Source organism: Mustela putorius, unplaced genomic scaffold (assembly GCF_011764305.1).
Source record: "Mustela putorius furo isolate JIRA1106 unplaced genomic scaffold, ASM1176430v1.1 tig00000174_pilon_pilon_pilon, whole genome shotgun sequence".
Lineage (NCBI taxonomy): Eukaryota > Metazoa > Chordata > Mammalia > Carnivora > Mustelidae > Mustela > Mustela putorius.
The window spans coordinates 4011556-4029714 of NW_025421304.1; the positions used below are offsets into that span (position 1 = coordinate 4011556).

Sequence of the window (18159 nt, forward strand, 5' to 3'; positions counted from 1 at the left end):
ACCAAATGGTCTCCTTTTCTGTGTCAAAACTCCCGGCACGGGGAAGAGCCCTTGTATACCTCAGACCCAAATGTTGCCCAGAATCCTAGTATCTCATCATCAAACAGGTAAAAAAATAATAATAATAATAATAATCTATTTCTTAAACAAAAATTTTACTAGTTTTAAATTCTTCTCAACTAGGGTAAAAAGGAAAATCAGTATTATCAAACACGGCTACTCTAAAAATACACCAGAAATTTATATCTGATGCCACCATTAAAAATGTGAAAGATTTGGGGCACCTGGGTGGCTCAGTGGGTTAAGCCTCTGCCTTCAGCTCAGGTCATGATCCCAGGGTCCTGGGATCGAGCCCCACATCGGGCTCTCTGCTCATCGGGGAGCCTGCTTCCCCCTCCCCCTCTGCCTGTCTCTCTGCCTACTTGTGATCTCTCTCTCTGGCAAATAAATAAATAAAATCTTTTTTTTAAAATGTGAAAGATTAAAACACCATTGTTTGCTAATTATCCTGGGTTATAACTACACACTAATGTGATGTGATGAGCACTGGGTATTTTACCCAACTGATAAATTGTTGAACGCTACCTCTGAGACTAATGATGTACTATATGTTGGCTAATTGAATTTAAATTAATAAGACAAAAAAAAGAACTCTACACCAAACAAAGAGGCAGCTTCTCTAGAGACATCATTTGCTTATTTCGATCCCCAAAGCTGAAGTATCCACGCACCGCGTGCCGCAGATGAGGTTTCCACTGAGTCAGTCTCGTGGGAGCTTTTGAAGTTGCCATCCCCAGGATCTGCCTGATCATCCTCGCTGTTGTCCTGCTCATCATCAGAGGATGAGGACTTCTCATCAGACGAGCTGGCAAAGATGGCCTTAAATAAGTCCATGGATGGGCGGCTCCCTTCTCCTTCAGTCTGTGAATCCACACCTTTGCTGATATTCTGTATTAACAATGAAATAAGAGTCAGAAATGAAGTAAAGGTGAGGGGAGCCAGACCTTCTGGGTGGACAGAAACACAGTCAGACAGACACACACACGTTTATGTTCAGGTACGTGCGTTCTACACCCACGCTCTGCCTAACTAAACGATGACTGCTCATGTGACATTTATTTTTGTGATGTTTCTGATGCAGCCACTATAGAACAAGCCGACCGGTAGGAGCAGCTGAAGACTTTCCTCGACATCAGTCATGCATCAGAGAGGCAAAGGACCCACAAAAAGCAGGGCGGACTAGCACAGTGCCTCTGGCCTGCTTACAAGAGTCAATCAAGCCTTCAGAGGCCCAAGATGAGAGGTTCATGAAGGCCGTCTACTCAGAAAAAATGCTGGCGAGAAAACAGGAAGGGCACTGGGAGCATGTGGCTACCATGGACATAGAACTTCCCTCTGCGATCACACGTGGCCATTCCTACAACGAAGCCCAGCTGTGGACAATCAGATTTGCCAGAGACACAAGCAGTGACTTGGGACAAACTCAATTAAATCAACAAGGAGCAAAGGCATAAAGAAGACACGACCCCTCCCCGCCAACAGCTTGTCCCCAGACAGGCGTGGGTAATCCAATGTGCTAAGTGCCAATAGCAGCGACCAGACAGAGAGCCCCGGGTCTCAGAATCCACTCCAGTCCTTCCACCGTGCCCTCTCAAGAACCCAGGCCAGACAAGGGTTGACACAAGGACACACTCATAGTGCAAATGCGTGCTGGGGCAGTGGGTCTGGACTCTCTCACCTGGTTCTCTTCACTCAGCGGGGTCACTCCCCGTACCCTGTCACCTCCAGTTTCTGGAGCAGAGTTACAAATACCCACAGGAGGAAAACTGGTACCAGACAGTGATGTTTGGAGTCTTAGAGTAAACTCTCTTCCCAGAAAAAAATTAAAGAAGAGAAGTATACCAATCCCCACTAAAAATAACCAGGCCACCTTGGAGAAAGGACTGATTCCAGAGCTGGATTTGAGAAACAACACAAAGATGAGCCCAGACATCACTGTGCCCAGACAGCAAAGACAAACTCACGGAGTAAGAGGGACATCCCGAAAACACACAGAAGCCAACCTAAAGGAGCTCCAGTCGGCCAAACTAAGACCATCTGAGCACTGAAATAAGTAAGGAGGGTACTGAGTTAGCCCTTAAATAAAACAGGAAACCATGGGCCCACAGTTTGATGAGGAACAGGATATGTATATATTTCAATATTCCTTGATGGTCATTAAAATAAGTTAGTAAAAATTAGGAAGGAATGAATGCATAAAAGTACTTCCTAAGTACAGAGGGGGGAAATTAATTAACTTTACCATGGAGAAGACTGGCAGACACCACCTTACTCAAGGGACCAAAGCGAGCCCCAGCAACAGGACAAGTTGACGCCAGACACCACCTGACTGGAGGCAGTGCGAGCCCAGCCTTGGCCCCTCTGAGGTAGTCCCCCGCTAAAGGGCAGAACCTGAATCCAATCCCTAGGAAACATCAGAGAGGCCCAAACTGAGGACACTCTACAGAATCTGGGCCTGTCATCTTTTAAGCCTCAAGTTCCTGCAAGACCGAGGAACTGTACCAGGCGGAATGAGATTAAAGGAGCGTGACAGTGACACTAAATGCTACAAGTGACCCCAAGCTGCACTTTCTGCCATAAAGGACATTATTAGGACAAGTGGTGGAACATGAATGGGTCCGAGGATTAGACACAGCAGGAATACATGGGCACCGATTCCAGACCCTGATGGACGAGGTACTGTGGTTCTATAGGGAATGCCCTGTCTTGAAGGAAACACAGCAGAGCCTGTTACCTGGTTGGCAACCTATGCTCATGGTTTGGGGACCAAAGTACCTAAATTATGTTTAAACTTCTGAGACTGCTTTAAAATTGTTCAAAATTATATTAAGAAGTCAGGAGAGAGAGGCTGACAGGGAAGCCCAGGGACTGACGGCAACAATTCCCCAGGAAAGCCAGGAATCTGAGGTCTTTCTGGCAGATGTGAGCGTCACGTGAGCAGGCTGGAACTGAACGCCAGCTGGCATATACCCGTGTTCACAGACAGTTCTGGCCCTTTATGCTACACCAACTCAGAAAGAGTTTTCGAAGAAAGAAATTAAATAACCCAGAGAATGGAAGCTAGATTCCTAAGGTCATCTGGCTAATAAGTGAAAAAGCAAGAACCAAGACTTTTTTCAGGCAAACTTATCTAAAGACTATCTCAACACGATTTCTGGGAAAATCTAGAAGGCTTTCTCACCTAACCACCACAGCACAGGGCCAGAATCCCTTAGTAAGGTTTTATGCCATTTAAAAAATAACAGTCAAGGGGCACCTGGGTGGCTCAGTGGGTTAAAGCCTCTGCCTTCGGCTCAGGTCATGATCCCAGGGTCCTGGGATCAAGCCCTGTGTCAGGCTCTCTGCTCAGCAGGGAGCCTGCTTCCACCTCTCTCTCTATCTGCCTGTCTCTCTGCCTACTTGTGATCTCTGTCAAGTGAATAAATAGGATCTTTTTAAAAAAATTTTAATTAAATTAAAAAAATAAAAGCTAAATACATGGGAGTTCCTCAGACAGAGGAAATGGTAGGGGAGAAAGCTGGCTCTTCAGGAAGAAGAGCAACAGTCATACTTAATATCCAAGTAAGTAACACTGATTATCAGGGGTGCCTGGGTGGCTGAGTCATTAAGCAGCTGTCTTTGGCTCAGCAAGGTCGTGGAATCTAGCCCCATATTGCGCTTTGCTCAGCAAGAAGCCTGCTTCTCCCTCTCCCACTCCCCCTGCTTGTGTTTCCGCTCTCCCTTTCTCTCTCTCCCTCTGTCAAATAAATAAAATCTTTTAAAAAATAAATAAATAAAAAGGATTATCAGCTCATCAGTTCTTTAAACATGTATAACAACTGAAAGCAAAAATTAGAAAACTCTCCTAAGGTTTTCAGTGTGTTTGCATGTAATACATAAGGCAACATCATAAAAAGCTAGGAGAGTAAAGGGACCTAGATGTAAAGATTCCACACTCCTCTTAGGATGGTACAATACTGACTCTAAGTAAACTGTGAAAAAGTAGGCATGTATATTGTAGAACAATCATTAAAAAATAGATCTAGGGGCGCCTGGGTGGCTCAGTGGGTTAAGCCTCTGCCTTCGGCTCAGGTCATGATCTCAGGGTCCTGGGATCGAGCCCCGCATCAGGCTCTCTGCTCAGCTGGGAGCCTGCTTCCTCCTCTCTCTCTGCCTGCCTCTCTGCCTACTTGTGATCTCTGTCAAATAAATAAATAAATAAAATTTTTAAAAAATCTAAAAATGTAATAAATGAATTAAAACCGTAGACTAATAATTATTCAAGTAATATAAAAGAAGGTAAGAAAGGAGAAAGAGAGCAACAAAAAAGAGTGGGAACAGACAGGAAACAAAACTGTAGACCCAAATCCAAATATAACAACAAATTGCATTAAATGCCAATGGCTAAACCACACAAAGTAAAACATACAGATTATCTAAATGTATTATTAAAAAAGGACACACGGACAATGACATACTCTTTACCAAAAACCCACTTTAAATACAATGAAATAAATAGGCTAAAAGTAAAAAGATGAAAAAATACATACTGGAAATTGCCAAAAATAAAGAGTAATATTACATAATGATAAAAGATTTAATTCAGCAAAAAGATAAAATAATACTAAATGTGTATGCACCTAACAGGAGAGTTTCATATACACAAAGCAAGAACTTTGGTATAAAGTTTGGCAGTTTCTTTCCTTCTTTTTTTCTTTTTTTTTTTTGGCAGTTTCTTATAAAGTGAAATCTACATGTATACATTACCCAGCAATCCCACTACTGGTTATTTAACCTAGAGAAATGGAAACTTATAGTCACACAAAACTCTGCACATGAATGCCGAAAGCAGCTTTACTTACGAGAGCCAAAAGCTGGAAACAACCCTACGTCCTTAAAGGGTGAACGACCAAAAACCGTGGCTCACCCACACAACAGAGTAGCAATAAAAAGGAACCAACTATTGATATTACACTACTGATGAATCTCAAAGATATTGATATTGAGTGGAAGAACCCAGTCTCAAAAGGTTATATATGTATATTGTCTGATTCCATTTAAAATAATATTTTGGAAAGAACAATACTAGAGAGACAGAGAAGAGATCGGTGATTGGCAGGCGTTTGCAGAGAGGGGAGGGAATGACAGGAGGGAGTTTTTTGGGGTCATAGTACCAATCTGCTTCCTGATTGTGGTGATGGTTCCACAGTTTTTTTTAAAGATTATTTATTTGAGGGGCACCTGGGTGGCTCAGGGGGTTAAGCCTCCGCCTTAGGCTCAAGTCCTGATCTCAGGGTCCTGGGATTAAGCCCCACAACGGGCTCTCTGCTCAGTGGGAAGCCTGCTTCCCCCTCTCTCTCTCTCTGCCTGCCTCTCTACCTACTTGTGACCCCTCTGTCAAATAAATAAATAAAATCTTAAAAAAAAAAAAAAGATTACTTATTTGCCAAAGAGAGAAAAAGAGAGAACACACAAGCAGTGAAACGGCAAGCAGAGAGAGGGAAAAGCAGGCTCCCCACTGAGCAGGGAGTCCAATGTGGCCTTGATCTCAGCCCCCAGGATCATGACCTGAGACAAAGGCAGACGCTTGGCTGAATGAGCTACCCAGGCACTCCTCTATAAATCCGTATGTTTATAAAATCTCACTGAACTATACTTTTTTTTTTTAAGATTTTATTTATTTATTTGACACAGAGAGATCACAAGTAGGCAGAGAGGCAGGCAGAGAGAGAGAGAGAGAGGAGGAAGCAGGCTCCCTGCTGAGCAGAGAGCCCGACGCGGGACTCGATCCCAGCACCCTGAGATCATGACCTGAGCCGAAGGCAGCGGCTTAACCCACTGAGCCACCCAGGCACCCCTGAACTATACTTTTTAATGCATGTTCATTTAAAAAATAAAATAATAATTTTAAGTGAGGCTATTAGAAATGAAACTTTTTGTTAAATTCAACTTGTAACTATTAAAGCAGTAATTTAAAAAAAAAAAAAAAAGCCCAATGGATATTTCCTTTATATTCTCCACAAAAGAAAATATATTGAATTTTATTTCAGTGGTTGATGCTGAGTGAAAACCATTCTTGGCAGAGAAGTTTATAATCTTTCCTCATGATCAAAGATATGACTGAAACTACTGTAATGTAGAGCAGGTGCTGGCGATTACAGCCTATGGGTCAAATCCAACCCACTGTCAGCTTTGTAAATAAAGTTTTATTGGAACATAGGTAAACCCAATCTTTTTCACATTTCCTATAATTTATTTCACATTCAACAGCAGAGTGGAGTGATTGTGACAGACACGATATGGTCCACAAAGCCTAAAATATTTAATATCTGGCCCTTCACAGAAAGTTTGCAGACCCCTCTTATCCAAGGATGACAAAGCACCATCACAGAGAAGGACAAATACCACAATCAGCCTGGAAAGAGAACCTGGGGCCCCCCCACCCCCCGATACCTTATCTGAGAGTGATTCCATCACACGTTCTTCCTCTTTGATTACTAACGGACTGGACTCTTGTTTAGGCGGACCAACTTTTGATCTAGCCAAACTTAAAAATTCACTAATGGAATCTTCTTTCTTTTCTTGTTTAGATGTATCCCATCTGGATGGTTTTCTTGATTCTGAAAGGTAGGACACAGATGTAATATCAGAATTAGCAAGCAAAGGGTGCCTGGGTGGCTCAGTGGGTTCAAGCCTCTGCCTTTGGCTCAGGTCATGATCTCAGAGTCCTGGGATCGAGTCCCGTATCGGGCTCTCTGCTTAGCAGGGAGCCTGCTTCCTCCTCTCTCTCTGTCTGCCTCTCTGCCTACTTGTGATCTCTGTCAGGTGAATAGATGAAATCTTAAATAAAAAAAAAAAAAAAGAATTAGCAAGCAAAAGGAAAGCTCTCCATGATGGCTTTATCCAAGAACATCAGCAAACCTGTAGGTGTTGGGAAGGTGGCAGATGCTGAGGCAGTGCCCCGACCTCAAACAGTAGATACCTGAACTCCTACAACCTGAGCTAATGTATTCACATGAACAAGTCTCTTAATTGAGAGACAGCTTGCACTATGTGTACCCTTAAGACTTTACTTCTGTTTTCCCAATGGGATAGGGGTTGAGAACATGGTCAGCACATGGAACCAAGGAAGCCCCACTCACTGTCGGGGCCTTGGTGTTTTGGTACTTTTTCACTCGATGCTTGAGTTGTAGGCAAGGATGCTGTCTCTGGGAGCGTCAGAAAGTTGAAAACTGAGTATTTGTCACGTTTTACTCTTGGTAAGCCAACCAAAGTTGAACTGTGGGTTGAAGAGAAAACATACATACATAAATTTAGTAACAACTCATGTTATGAAATAACATCTCATGTTTTTCACCACTAGCTCTTCTACCTGCTAAGAGGTCCCTGAAGGTTATTTTGCTTCTCAAATCAGTATAAGAATTTTGTTGACTGACCTTAGGGCCAATGAAGTTTTCCCTAGTAAGAGCCCTCAGTTTTTTTCCTGTAAGATCTAGAATTTAACTTTGAAAATGTATTTCCAGAGTGCCTGGGTGGCTCAGTCAGTTAGGTATCTCACTCTTGATCTCAGCTCAGTTCCTGATTTTAGGGCTGTGAGTTCAAGCCCCGCACTTAAAAAAAAAAAAAAAAAAAAAAAGGAAAAGCTGCACTGCTAAAAATATACTTAAATGTTCTGACAAAACCTCTGATTCAATTTTATACGCTTTTTGGTAGTGTTTATAATCAAATAAGTATCAAACTTTTATATAGAATTAGCATAAGTGGGACGTCTGGGTGGCTCAGTGGGTTAAAGCCTCTGCCTTCGGCTCAGGTCATGATCCCAGAGTCCTGGGATGGAGTCTTGCATCGGGCTCTCTGCTCAGCAGGGAGCCTACTTCCTCCTCTCTCTCTTCCTGCCTCTCTGCCTACTTGTGATCTCTGTCTGTCAAATAAATAAATAAAAATCTTTAAAAAAAAATTAGCATAAGTAACCTTTTAAATGTAAACTCTATGTACATCATTAAAAAGGCAGCAAATTAGACATACCTGAGTTTTGTGTCTTCAGTATAAAGTTTGCTTCCTCGATGTTTGCTTATTTTTTTAGTAACAAACCAACAGTAGTTAAATCTACAAAATTTGCAACTCTAAGCATTTACAAGTAAATTCCTCTAGAAAAGGGGAATTTACCTGAGTTGGTGAGAGGGAAAGAGAGCTTTAATACGGGAGAGTGAATACTGATGTAAGGGCAGATTTCCTCACTTACTCTGGATAAGGGTCAGGGACGTTAAACCTCTTACAAAGAAGCTTGTCAGGGTGCCACTCAAATATGTCTCGGGTAAGCTTCCCGAACATCTTCATTTTCACAGCCGACTGCTTGTCGTTGACATCATTCTGAGAAAAGACATTTATTCTTTTTCATAAGTGGTCACACCATTAACCTGACTGCTCTTCCACTGAAAGTTTTCAAGCAATCTTTCAAAATTACAAAACAGCTCTTATGCTACAATGTTTTTTTGCTAAACTACATTGAAAGCTAAAAGCAGAAAATCAGTTCTTATTCTATAATGCTGTGTATATTGTGATCATTCCACCGAGGGACCAGAAATACTTGTTTTAATTTTAAAATTCAAGGAGGATGCCTGGGTGGCTCAGTTAGTTAAGCATCTGCCTTCAGCTGAGGTCATGATCCCTGGGTCCTGGGATCGAACCCTGAGTCAGGCTCCCTGCTTCTCCCTCTCCCACTCTCCCTGCTTCTGTTCCCCCTCTCACTGTATCTCTCTCTGTCAAATAAATAAATAAAATCTTAAAAAATAATAAAATGCAATAAAATTCATCAGGTAGGGACATGATGGCGACAGACCTCTTGGTCTCGAGGGACTTCCACCTGATCTGAATCCTCCTCCTCCTTGGCATGCGTGAACCTGGAGGATAAGGTCGAATGGGAAGACACGTAGAGTAGAGCCGCCCGAGCAAACTCATCCCGCTCGCGGCCTCGCTCCCATTCTGTCATGCTGGGGTCCAGACAACGTTCCAGGGCATCTGTGGAACAAGAAATTGCTTCACTCTTAGGAAGAACATAGGACTCAAAGGAGAATATCCAGTGGTCCCACTGTATCCCTATAGATTTTATCCAGAAGGGACACCAATCCTTACCCTGGTTTCTGAGAGCATGGTAGAGAGTACTCGTCAGGTAATAGTGCTCTCCCCCTCAGCATGATTCTTTTGTTGAATTCTGTCTACCTCACAGAACAGAGAAAAACAGCTGGGGCCTAATGCTTGTTAAATCTTCGAAGCCAGGAACTTGGTACCACTCCCAGACAGTGAAAAGTTCATCCCAAGTATCTTCCTAGGTTTTGGCAGAAAAACACTCCTTTTTCTAACTTTTTTTTTTTTTAATTTAACAATTAACATCAGTGGGTGGGTTCTTAGCAGGCAGTGAAGACATAATAGACCGCCATCTGCTTTTGAAAACTGATGTCTCAGGGACACCTGGGTGGCTCAGTCAGTTAAGTGTCTGCCTTTGGCTCAAGTCATGATGTCAGGATCCTGGGATCTAGCCCCATGGTGGGCTTCCTGCTCAGCAGGGAGTCTGTTCCTCTGTCTCTCTCTCCCTCTGCCCCTCCCCACCGCTTGTTGTCCCTCTCTCAAATAAAATCTTTAACAAAAATAAAAAGTAAGGAAGGAAACCGATGCCTCACATTTGCTGACGACTCTTCCAACCACTACTGGGAATGACAGCAAACCCTCTCCTCACTCTGCCCAAATTTACCCCGTAGACTGGAAAGTGATTTTTTTTCCCCCCTCGTAAGGGTTTAACAGCCAGCTACCTTTTTAAATAAAATTTTAGACCATGATTTAGGGCTGGCTAATTAGGATTTTAAGATAAAGTGGGAGATGACCTTGTTCTCTTGGTGTAAAATGCAACACTTAGAGAAGGCAAGCATTTGCAAACAGTACACGGTCTGTGTTTCAGCACTAGCCATGGCCAAGGCGTGTTCTCTACTTAAGACAGCTATCTTTGGGACCTGAGATATGGAGAAACACAAGCTACTTGTTCTTACTTTCTAAGGTCAAGAGCCAGGGACTACAATCTATGCACTGTTTGCACCGGACAAAGCCAAACACTGGCAGAGTGGGGGATGCTGCAACTTCAAATCCAGGACTGGGGCAGGAAGAGCAAAAGTGCTTCCCCCAGACTCCCAGACCTAGCACCCACCTTTCTGACCCCGTTTCATATTTACTAAAAACTCTTCATATCGTTTTTGCTTTTCTGGATCTTTTGCGAAAGGTTTGAAGTTGCTGGCTCTCGTGGAGGCTGTCCCACCACTCAGGGCCAACTGCCACGAGCAGTGTCCGACGTCTGGCGAGGAGGGCTGGGGTCTGCTACGTGAGGCATTCTGGGCCAGACTCCTGGCCTTGAGTTGAGCTGCTTTCAGGTCAGTTGCCTGCTTCATTTCTTTGATTCTCTCTTTGTCTTTTTGGGACAGAAACTCCAACACTGAAGTAGTTGAACCTAACAAAAATAGTAACAGGAAGAGAAACGAAGTATCCTAAGACAGCTATATTGACATATCATGGTACAGACGAGTTCAATGTCACAAAGGTATGTCGCTGGCGTATTTTACAGGGAGTTTCTCATCTCTATTCCTATCATCCCTGTGAACTAGACAGTGATGAAGTAACAAGACCCATGTTTCACTGCGAACAAAAGTGCAGGCCAATGTGTTTATGGATATTTATGGAGTGAGAGAGTGGTCCTAGAATGCAGGAGCTGACACCCTGGGCTCCAGATGCCAGCGCGAGCAGCCACCACCTGACAGTCCCACCTGGCACAAGCCCCGGTTCAGAGCCAGCTGTCCCTGCAGTGTTCAGTCCTGTCACAGCGCCCACAGAGCACTGGCCTGGGCTGTGAGGACACCACAGACAGGGCCCTGCTGTCACTAGCTGGTGGCGTGGGCCTCAGAGAAGCCCAAAGTCAACCCCGGAGGATGGCTATGAGAGGAGGACCATAAAGGAAACAGGGTGACACCACCAAAGGAGACTTAGAGACAAGGGCTGGGACTGGGGCGTGAGGAATCACTAGCACATGTGGGGCAGGGAAGGCCTGGAAGTTTCCTCCAAAGAGATCATAGTTGTGGTGAGTTAAGTAAAAGAAAGAGCTGAAGTTTGAGGGAAGAGCAGAGGCAGAAGAGACAGTGAACGTCAAGGCCCCAGTGACTGTCACGTCATGGTAGGTGGGGTCAGACGGCAGAAAGCAGGGTCACAAGACTGTACCTCATGGGGTTATGGGAGAGGGGGACAAGATATGGCCTGAAAAGGAGGCAGAGCTGGATCACACAGCCTTGGGCAGGGACAGGGGTAGGGGGATGGTGTCTGGATTTGTCTTCAGTGTGAGAAGGACTGGAATGTTTTAAGAGGGGCAGTGACAACGATTCAGTCCTCCTGCTGCCAGTCAGGGGAATAGACTGCAGAGAGGAAGGCAGGGAAGTAAGGAGACCAATAATGAGGCCCCACAATGGTCCAGGTGAGGCAGGATGGGCACTCACTCCTGGATGGAAGCAGCGGAAATGCAGACACGGGGGGTCCCCCACACATTCGGGGCAGCACTGAGAGGACATGCTGGTGGACTTGGGGTGGGGGCAGGAATTAGGATTCCGACATTCTGGTCTAAGCAGTAGGTCACTAACAATGGGAAGATAGGGGGAAGAGCAAGTCTGGAATAGGAAGTGGGGAACCACAACTTCTGCTCTGGTCTATTATATTTGAGATACCTATCAGGTTCCCAATTGCCAAGTCCAAGTTCACCTCTCAGGTGGGTCTTTCTGTGACAACCTGCAAGAGATTCTCCACACTTGTATGCACTTTCAGACTCACTTGTTCCTTTTTTAGGCATTCAGGAAAGAGCTACAGTATCCTTTCTCCTGAGGAAAAAAATCACACGTTCCTAGGCTCTGTAGGGACAGGGAAGGCACCCATGTCCTAGTCTGTATCACATTCCTGGCAATTATTCCCAGTCTGAAAACTGCTGAGCTTAAGACCAGGGTTGAGATCTCAAAAGCACACCCAACTTATGTTAGAGGACAAGTCTCAAGAAATATGAGATACGGGGGCACCGGGGTGGCTCAGTCGGTTAAGCATCTGCCCTCAGCTCAGGCCATGATCTCAGGGTCCTGGGATTGAGCCCTGCGTCTGGCTTTCTGCTTAGTGGAGAGTCTGCTTCTCCCTCTCTCTCTGCCTGCCACTCCCCATGCTTATGCTGCGAGCACGCGCGTGTGCTCTTTCTCAAATAAATAAATTCTTTCAAAAAGTAAGGGATACGTACACTGCTATCTGTGCCATTCATAATACACAATTTCGTTCTCTCCATGTGGGAATACTAAACCACCTAAAACCACCTAAAAGGCTGGTCATTGAGAAAACAACTGTCCATTTTGATTTTGGTAACTCCAGTCCCTATAAATGTAAATGTAATGCTCTTCAACTTCTTCATGGCACCTACCTTGAACAGGTGTTTCTCCCAGCAACTCCCCTCTCTTGGAGGCATTCAGTTGGTGCCTACTGCAGGTCCCCGGGTCAGGCACTGGCTTTCCAGCTGACTCGGATGATACCTGGAGTAAGTGGGAGTTCTCTGAGGTTGCAGCTATCACAGGTCTGAAGTAATGTACTGGTCGATAGTCTCTTGGCAATTCAGGTGGTGGGTAAGTCTTTAAAAAAAAAAAAACCAAAAACAAAAAAACAAGAAACAAACCTCAGAAAAGACAGGCTGTGAGATGACCATGTTTGACTAACCAAGAAAACCCATAACCTGTGAGTGTTGTTAAGCCTGCCCTCGCCGGCCTAGCCTGCACCAGGGAGGCCACACTGGGTAGAGCCCCCCGAGGTGTCCAGCCAACATCCATTCTGGATCTGGAGAGCCACTGGGAAATGCATCTTTGTAATGGCCACACATTTCTAATGCTACCCCTGCCCACTTCTACAGAGAAATGCCAATATGCTCGTTCTGTGTGATAAGAAAGATGACAAGAGTTAGCACAATGTACTGGCTCACACGCAGAACTGGCTGACTGTAAATCAGAACGTAATTGAGAAAAGTATGATTCGAGACTTAGGGGAAAAAAATAATAACTTTAAATAAGTTGCTTTTCAATTCAGAATTATTTTTCTAATTATATTTCAGTTCCAAATTAGAGCTTGGGGACTTATTTTTTGATCTGAGGTAGTTTTAATTCAAAAGCTGAAACTGAAATGTATTTGAGGAATTCGGGCACTGATGAGGACAGAACAGATACATTACAAGAAAAGTATCGGGCACTTTTAAATCACTGTGCTGAACGGTCTTCCCTGCACCAAGTCTAACAAACATATTTACAGACAGTCTTACATAAGCCATTTTCTAGAGTTTCCAGCTACCTGAAACCCTGACCTCTGTAACCAGGGCCGCACCAAACGCCCTCTGGCTGCAATTCTGGGGCCCAGCTGCACACAGGGCTCCCCTAAGGGTTTAAAGACACTGATGCCACGTCCCACCTCAAGAGCTGGTGCCCAGCGGGGTCCCCAGGTGGCTGAAAGATGCAGTTGGGGTAAGCACCTGGGACCATGACAGCCCACGGAAGAGAGCTGGCATCTCTGCCAGGAGATCTCATTTCTTTATCATCTCAGCTTGGCCACCTTCTCGGAATGCGTGGACTCCCATAGCAGCTGGCAAACCCTCCGTTACGGCCGTGACACAAAAATCCAGAGGGGCTGGGCAGCAAGTGTGCAGCCCGGCTCTTCTTAATACCCTCCGGGGAGATTCAAAGCATCCTCCCCCCACCCCCCACTCTGCTCGGTCTCTGCTGTTTGGCCTCTGGATGCAGAGGCTGGGCTTCTGGCCACAGTGTAGAAAACTGGCCTGTCTGTGAAAGGCTAGGTGAACAGAGCCCTTCTCTGAATCGCTCCCGCCCAAAGCACTACTCTGGCAAGCAGTGCTTCAGGAACCACCCATGCCTGTCACCCTGGTCATGAACCTGGGCCTCCCTAGAGTGAATTCGTGCTTCGGGCGCCCTCCCTGGGGGAAGGCTGCACTTGGGGGCCAGGAGTTGGTCCTACTGAGCCCTGGGTCAAGCAAGTACTTCTCAGCCTTTTTCCTGTTCTCCTTTTAGACACTTAAAAAAAAAAAATCTCCCTTAATGTTACTTGACATTTCTGGCAAGAACAGCGGCTTACGACGGGCCCGACACTGTTCCGATTATGTTCTGCTCATTGTTACAACACACCATCACAGCTAAACAAATCAGAGCCACTGTAACCCGGAATGTGGTTCTTGAGGCTGCGCTGCCCCTGGTCTCCCCTGTTCTGAAAATCCACAGGCCAAGTCACAGGGGTACTAAACAAATGTTTGCTGAATTCAGAAACAAAGAGCAAATTAAAGTATGGAACCATCTAAAACTGGGTTGCCAAGGGTTCCTGGGTGGCTCAGTCATTAAGCGTCTGCCTTCGACTCCGGTTATAATCCTGGGGTACTGGAATCGAGCCTTGGGCACCCTGCTCAGTGGAAAGCCTGCTTCTCCCTCTCCCACTCTTCCTGCTTGTATTCCCTCTCGCTGTTTCTCTCTGTCAAATAAATAACATCTTTTTAAAAAATTAAAAATTAAAAAATGAAATGGGAGGCCAACAAGGCAAATGGCCAGGAGCCCCACCTGAGCCCCCAGCACCCGTCACCCCATGATGCCTGCCAGTGAGCACGGGGCTCCTGTGGGCAGGGAGAGTACTATTCGGCCTAAGCTGTACAACAATCTCACAAAACAGGACTCTCTCTGGAAACGTGTGAGGAGCTCTCCATGGGGCTTGGCCTGCAGGCACGTGGCCTCTCTCCCTTCTGTTTGCCTAGACGAGGAGTCCAGGGAACCCTGTCCACACTAGCCAACACTCTTCATGGCATTCAGGAGGAGGTAGGATGGGGGCATTTGATGACTTCTTGAAATTTTCTATGTTTCCTTAAGTTACACTGCCCTTGGAATTATATCAATTCCATTTCCCCCTCCCCCCCAGTTTGTAATATAATTATAACCATTTACTTGGAGCTTGGATTAAAAAAACTAGCAACTTAAAAAAATAAAAGATCAGCAATTAGATAATTTGGATGCAATGTGATTACTGACTGATATTTCTTATGCAGAATATGTTTACCTAGATACCTGGACAATCACTAGTCATTATATTATTGCTTTTATAAAAACAGAATTTATTTATTCTTCAATCATTAATACAATAGCTCAGATTATATAGCAGCAAATGTTTTAAGAACTAACTCAGTAAAATAAATAAATAAATAAATGTTTTCCTTACTTTCTTGGAAGATAAAGGTTTAGAAGCCAAGGAAAATCCATCCAAAATTTTGCCAATGTATCGAAGATCTTTCTCTGATTCTACAAAATGATGTCATTGATTAACTTCAGAAACAAAGAAGATTACAGTAAGACCAAAGACGTCAGTTTTTTATCTCCAAGAACACAAATACTACGAGTCACACATGATTAACTTGCAGAGATAAAAGTCAAGGGGAGAGAAGAATGGTACGTCAAGCCCTCACACCTCTGTTGACTCAGTGACTGGCAGTTTGGCCACAGCACCCTCGGCTGATTAGGTGGCCCCGGATGTGAGGCCATGGCTCTCTCAGACAAGTATCTCAACACAGTTTCTAGAAAAAGTACCTTAGGTCCTAAGCTAAGCCTAGGGGCACCAAAGAATAGACTCAGGAGTAAAAGATCTCAAGAAAGGGGGGCGTGGGTGGCTCAGTGGGTTAAGCCTCTGCCTTCCGGGGATCAAGTCCGCATCTCTGCTCGGCAGGGAGCCTGCTTCCCCCTCCTGTCTCTGCCTGCCTCTCTGCCTACCTGTGATCTCTGTCTGTCAAATAAATAAATAAAATCTTTTTTAAAAAATCTCAAGAAAAACCATGAAGAGGACAAGTATGGTTTAAAATAAAATCATAACCATCAAAGAGCCATTTCTAAAACCAGGTGAAGAACCAGGGGGAGACTCCCCCCTCATTTCCTTAGCAACTATTCAAATAAAGCCACAGAAGACAGTACAACCAGGTTAGCCAGTAATCTAATCCCAACTCAGATTAAAATGTGCTTTTGTTTTTTTACCAGACGAAAATCTAACAAGAGATAAAGATCACCAAAGATCACTCAGGAAACAGAATGACCAATCCCCTCTTGACCTGGAGCCAGGGATCGGCCATTGGTTATGGAGACAATCTCATGGATGGGGCTCTTTGATTTTCAAAGATTTCCAGAGCACAGTGGTTATGTCAAAAACCCATATGCAGGGGTGCCTGGGTGGGCTCAGTCAGTTAAACATCTGCCTGTGGCTAAGGTCATGATCCCAGGATCCTGGGACTGAGTCTCGCACAGGGCTCCCTGCTCAGTAAGGAGCCTACTTCTCCCTCTCCCTCTGCTGCCCGCCTCCCCCGGCCCCTGGCTTGTGCTCTCTGTCAAATAAATAAATAATATCTTAAAAAAAAAGAAAGAAAGAAAGAAGAAACAAATGTGCATAAAGACAGAGCTACAGAATATTTAGAATATTTATTATAGCCAAGGGACCGTGAAAAAAAAATAAGTAGTTTAAAAATCAACCATGAAGGTACCTGGGTGGCTCAGTTGAAGCCTCTGCCCTCAGCTCAGGTCATGATCTCAGGGTCCTGGGATCAAGCCCCACATCGGGCTCTTTGCTCAGCAGGAAGCCTGCTTCCCCTCTTTCTCCGCCTGCCTCTCTGCCTATTTATGAACTCTCTTTAAAATCTTTAAAAAAAAATTAGAAGTTTAAAAAAAAAATCAACCATGAAGATTGGCTAAATTTAGATTCACTCAATGAAAAATCTTAAGGTTAAAACTATAGTTGTGCCCGGGGTGGAAGAGGAGAGGGGGCTATAGCAGAGAGGGGATAAGAGGAACCTGGGGAAGTTGGGGAAAGTCACCAGCTCAGGCTTGACGAGGGGGCTTGATGAGGGGAAGGGTGGAATTCAGTCAATAGGCACAAAGGTGTTGTATAAAGGAAAAACCAAGGATTTGCCCCAGGGGCAGATTTCAATATGCATATCTATTACAGATTCATAAATTATTATGTAATCAATACACAATGATATCTGTATTACATAATTAATACATAGTAATATATTATGATGGAGTGTAATGTTACTATATTAACATAATCAATATACATAATTAACATGTTAGTATAATCTATAATACTAATATATTAATTTTTTTCTTTTCCTTTTCCTTTTTTTTTTTTTTTCCAAGAGGGGGCTGGGGAAGAGCACAGGGAGAGGGAGAGAGAGACATAAGCTAGCTCCATGCCTAGCACAGGGCCTGATACAGGGCTCCATCCCATGACCTTGAGATCATGACCTGAGCTGAAATCAAGAGTCAGACGCATAACCAACTGAGCCACCCAGGAGCCCCACACATTTTCTTCCAAGTTATAAAAATACATAGTCTTAGTAGCAAATTTTGAAAATAGAGGTAATGAAAAGGAAGGGGTAATACCAACTAACATTCGGGTGCATGTTCTCCCAGCATCTTGTGTAAAACCCTAGATTCTTTTTTGGTGATGAGGACAGAGGTCACCGACACTTACAGAGGTGCCCAGCATGTCTTAAGCCTTTTCTGTTCGTTACCAGCCCCATGGGTGTGCCCTGGTCATGCCCACTGTCTAGGCAAGGACACTGGGGCAGAGGGAGATGAAGTAGCCTGCCCGAGGCCACAGCTGAGAACAGGGCAGAGCCTGGGCTGGAGCGGAGGTGGTCTGTCTTCAGAACATGTGTTCACAGCCATTAAGCAAACTACCTCTAAAAACTGTTTTGAGCCTTTTTGTCTTCCAGACACGCAAAATGGGTATCCTTTCGGGAAGTTACGCTTGGCTCACTTAGATTATTCCAACATATATGTTTCAGATGTATTTTACAGGAGTTCGATCAGATTTGATGGGAGGACAGCTAGAAGATGGTCTATCTCAGCAGTCGCCTCCTTATCTCACTTAGGTGCTTCTTACTATTCTATTCTAACCAAAGAAGAGTGGGTGCTCTTTATTCAGTCCTTGGCCAGGTACTATGCCCAGCATGGAGTTATGCCACTTAACCCTCACAATGACCCTCAG

General features: G+C 44.5%; 1 protein-coding gene across 2 annotated transcripts in view; it reads right to left on the bottom strand.

The window, feature by feature from the left end:
- The window catches only part of GPATCH1 (G-patch domain containing 1), a 45101-nt gene that overhangs the window by 10267 nt on the left and 16675 nt on the right, over positions 1–18159 (bottom strand). For both annotated transcript variants that reach the window (XM_004765211.3, XM_045075993.1), the window contains exons 9-16: positions 15346–15425; positions 12518–12722; positions 10235–10531; positions 8879–9057; positions 8282–8409; positions 7182–7318; positions 6493–6659; positions 732–948 (exon numbers count right to left, since the gene is read on the bottom strand). In XM_004765211.3, coding sequence (XP_004765268.1) covers positions 732–948; positions 6493–6659; positions 7182–7318; positions 8282–8409; positions 8879–9057; positions 10235–10531; positions 12518–12722; positions 15346–15425 — 1410 coding nt within the window. The remainder of the gene's footprint in view (positions 1–731; positions 949–6492; positions 6660–7181; positions 7319–8281; positions 8410–8878; positions 9058–10234; positions 10532–12517; positions 12723–15345; positions 15426–18159) is intronic.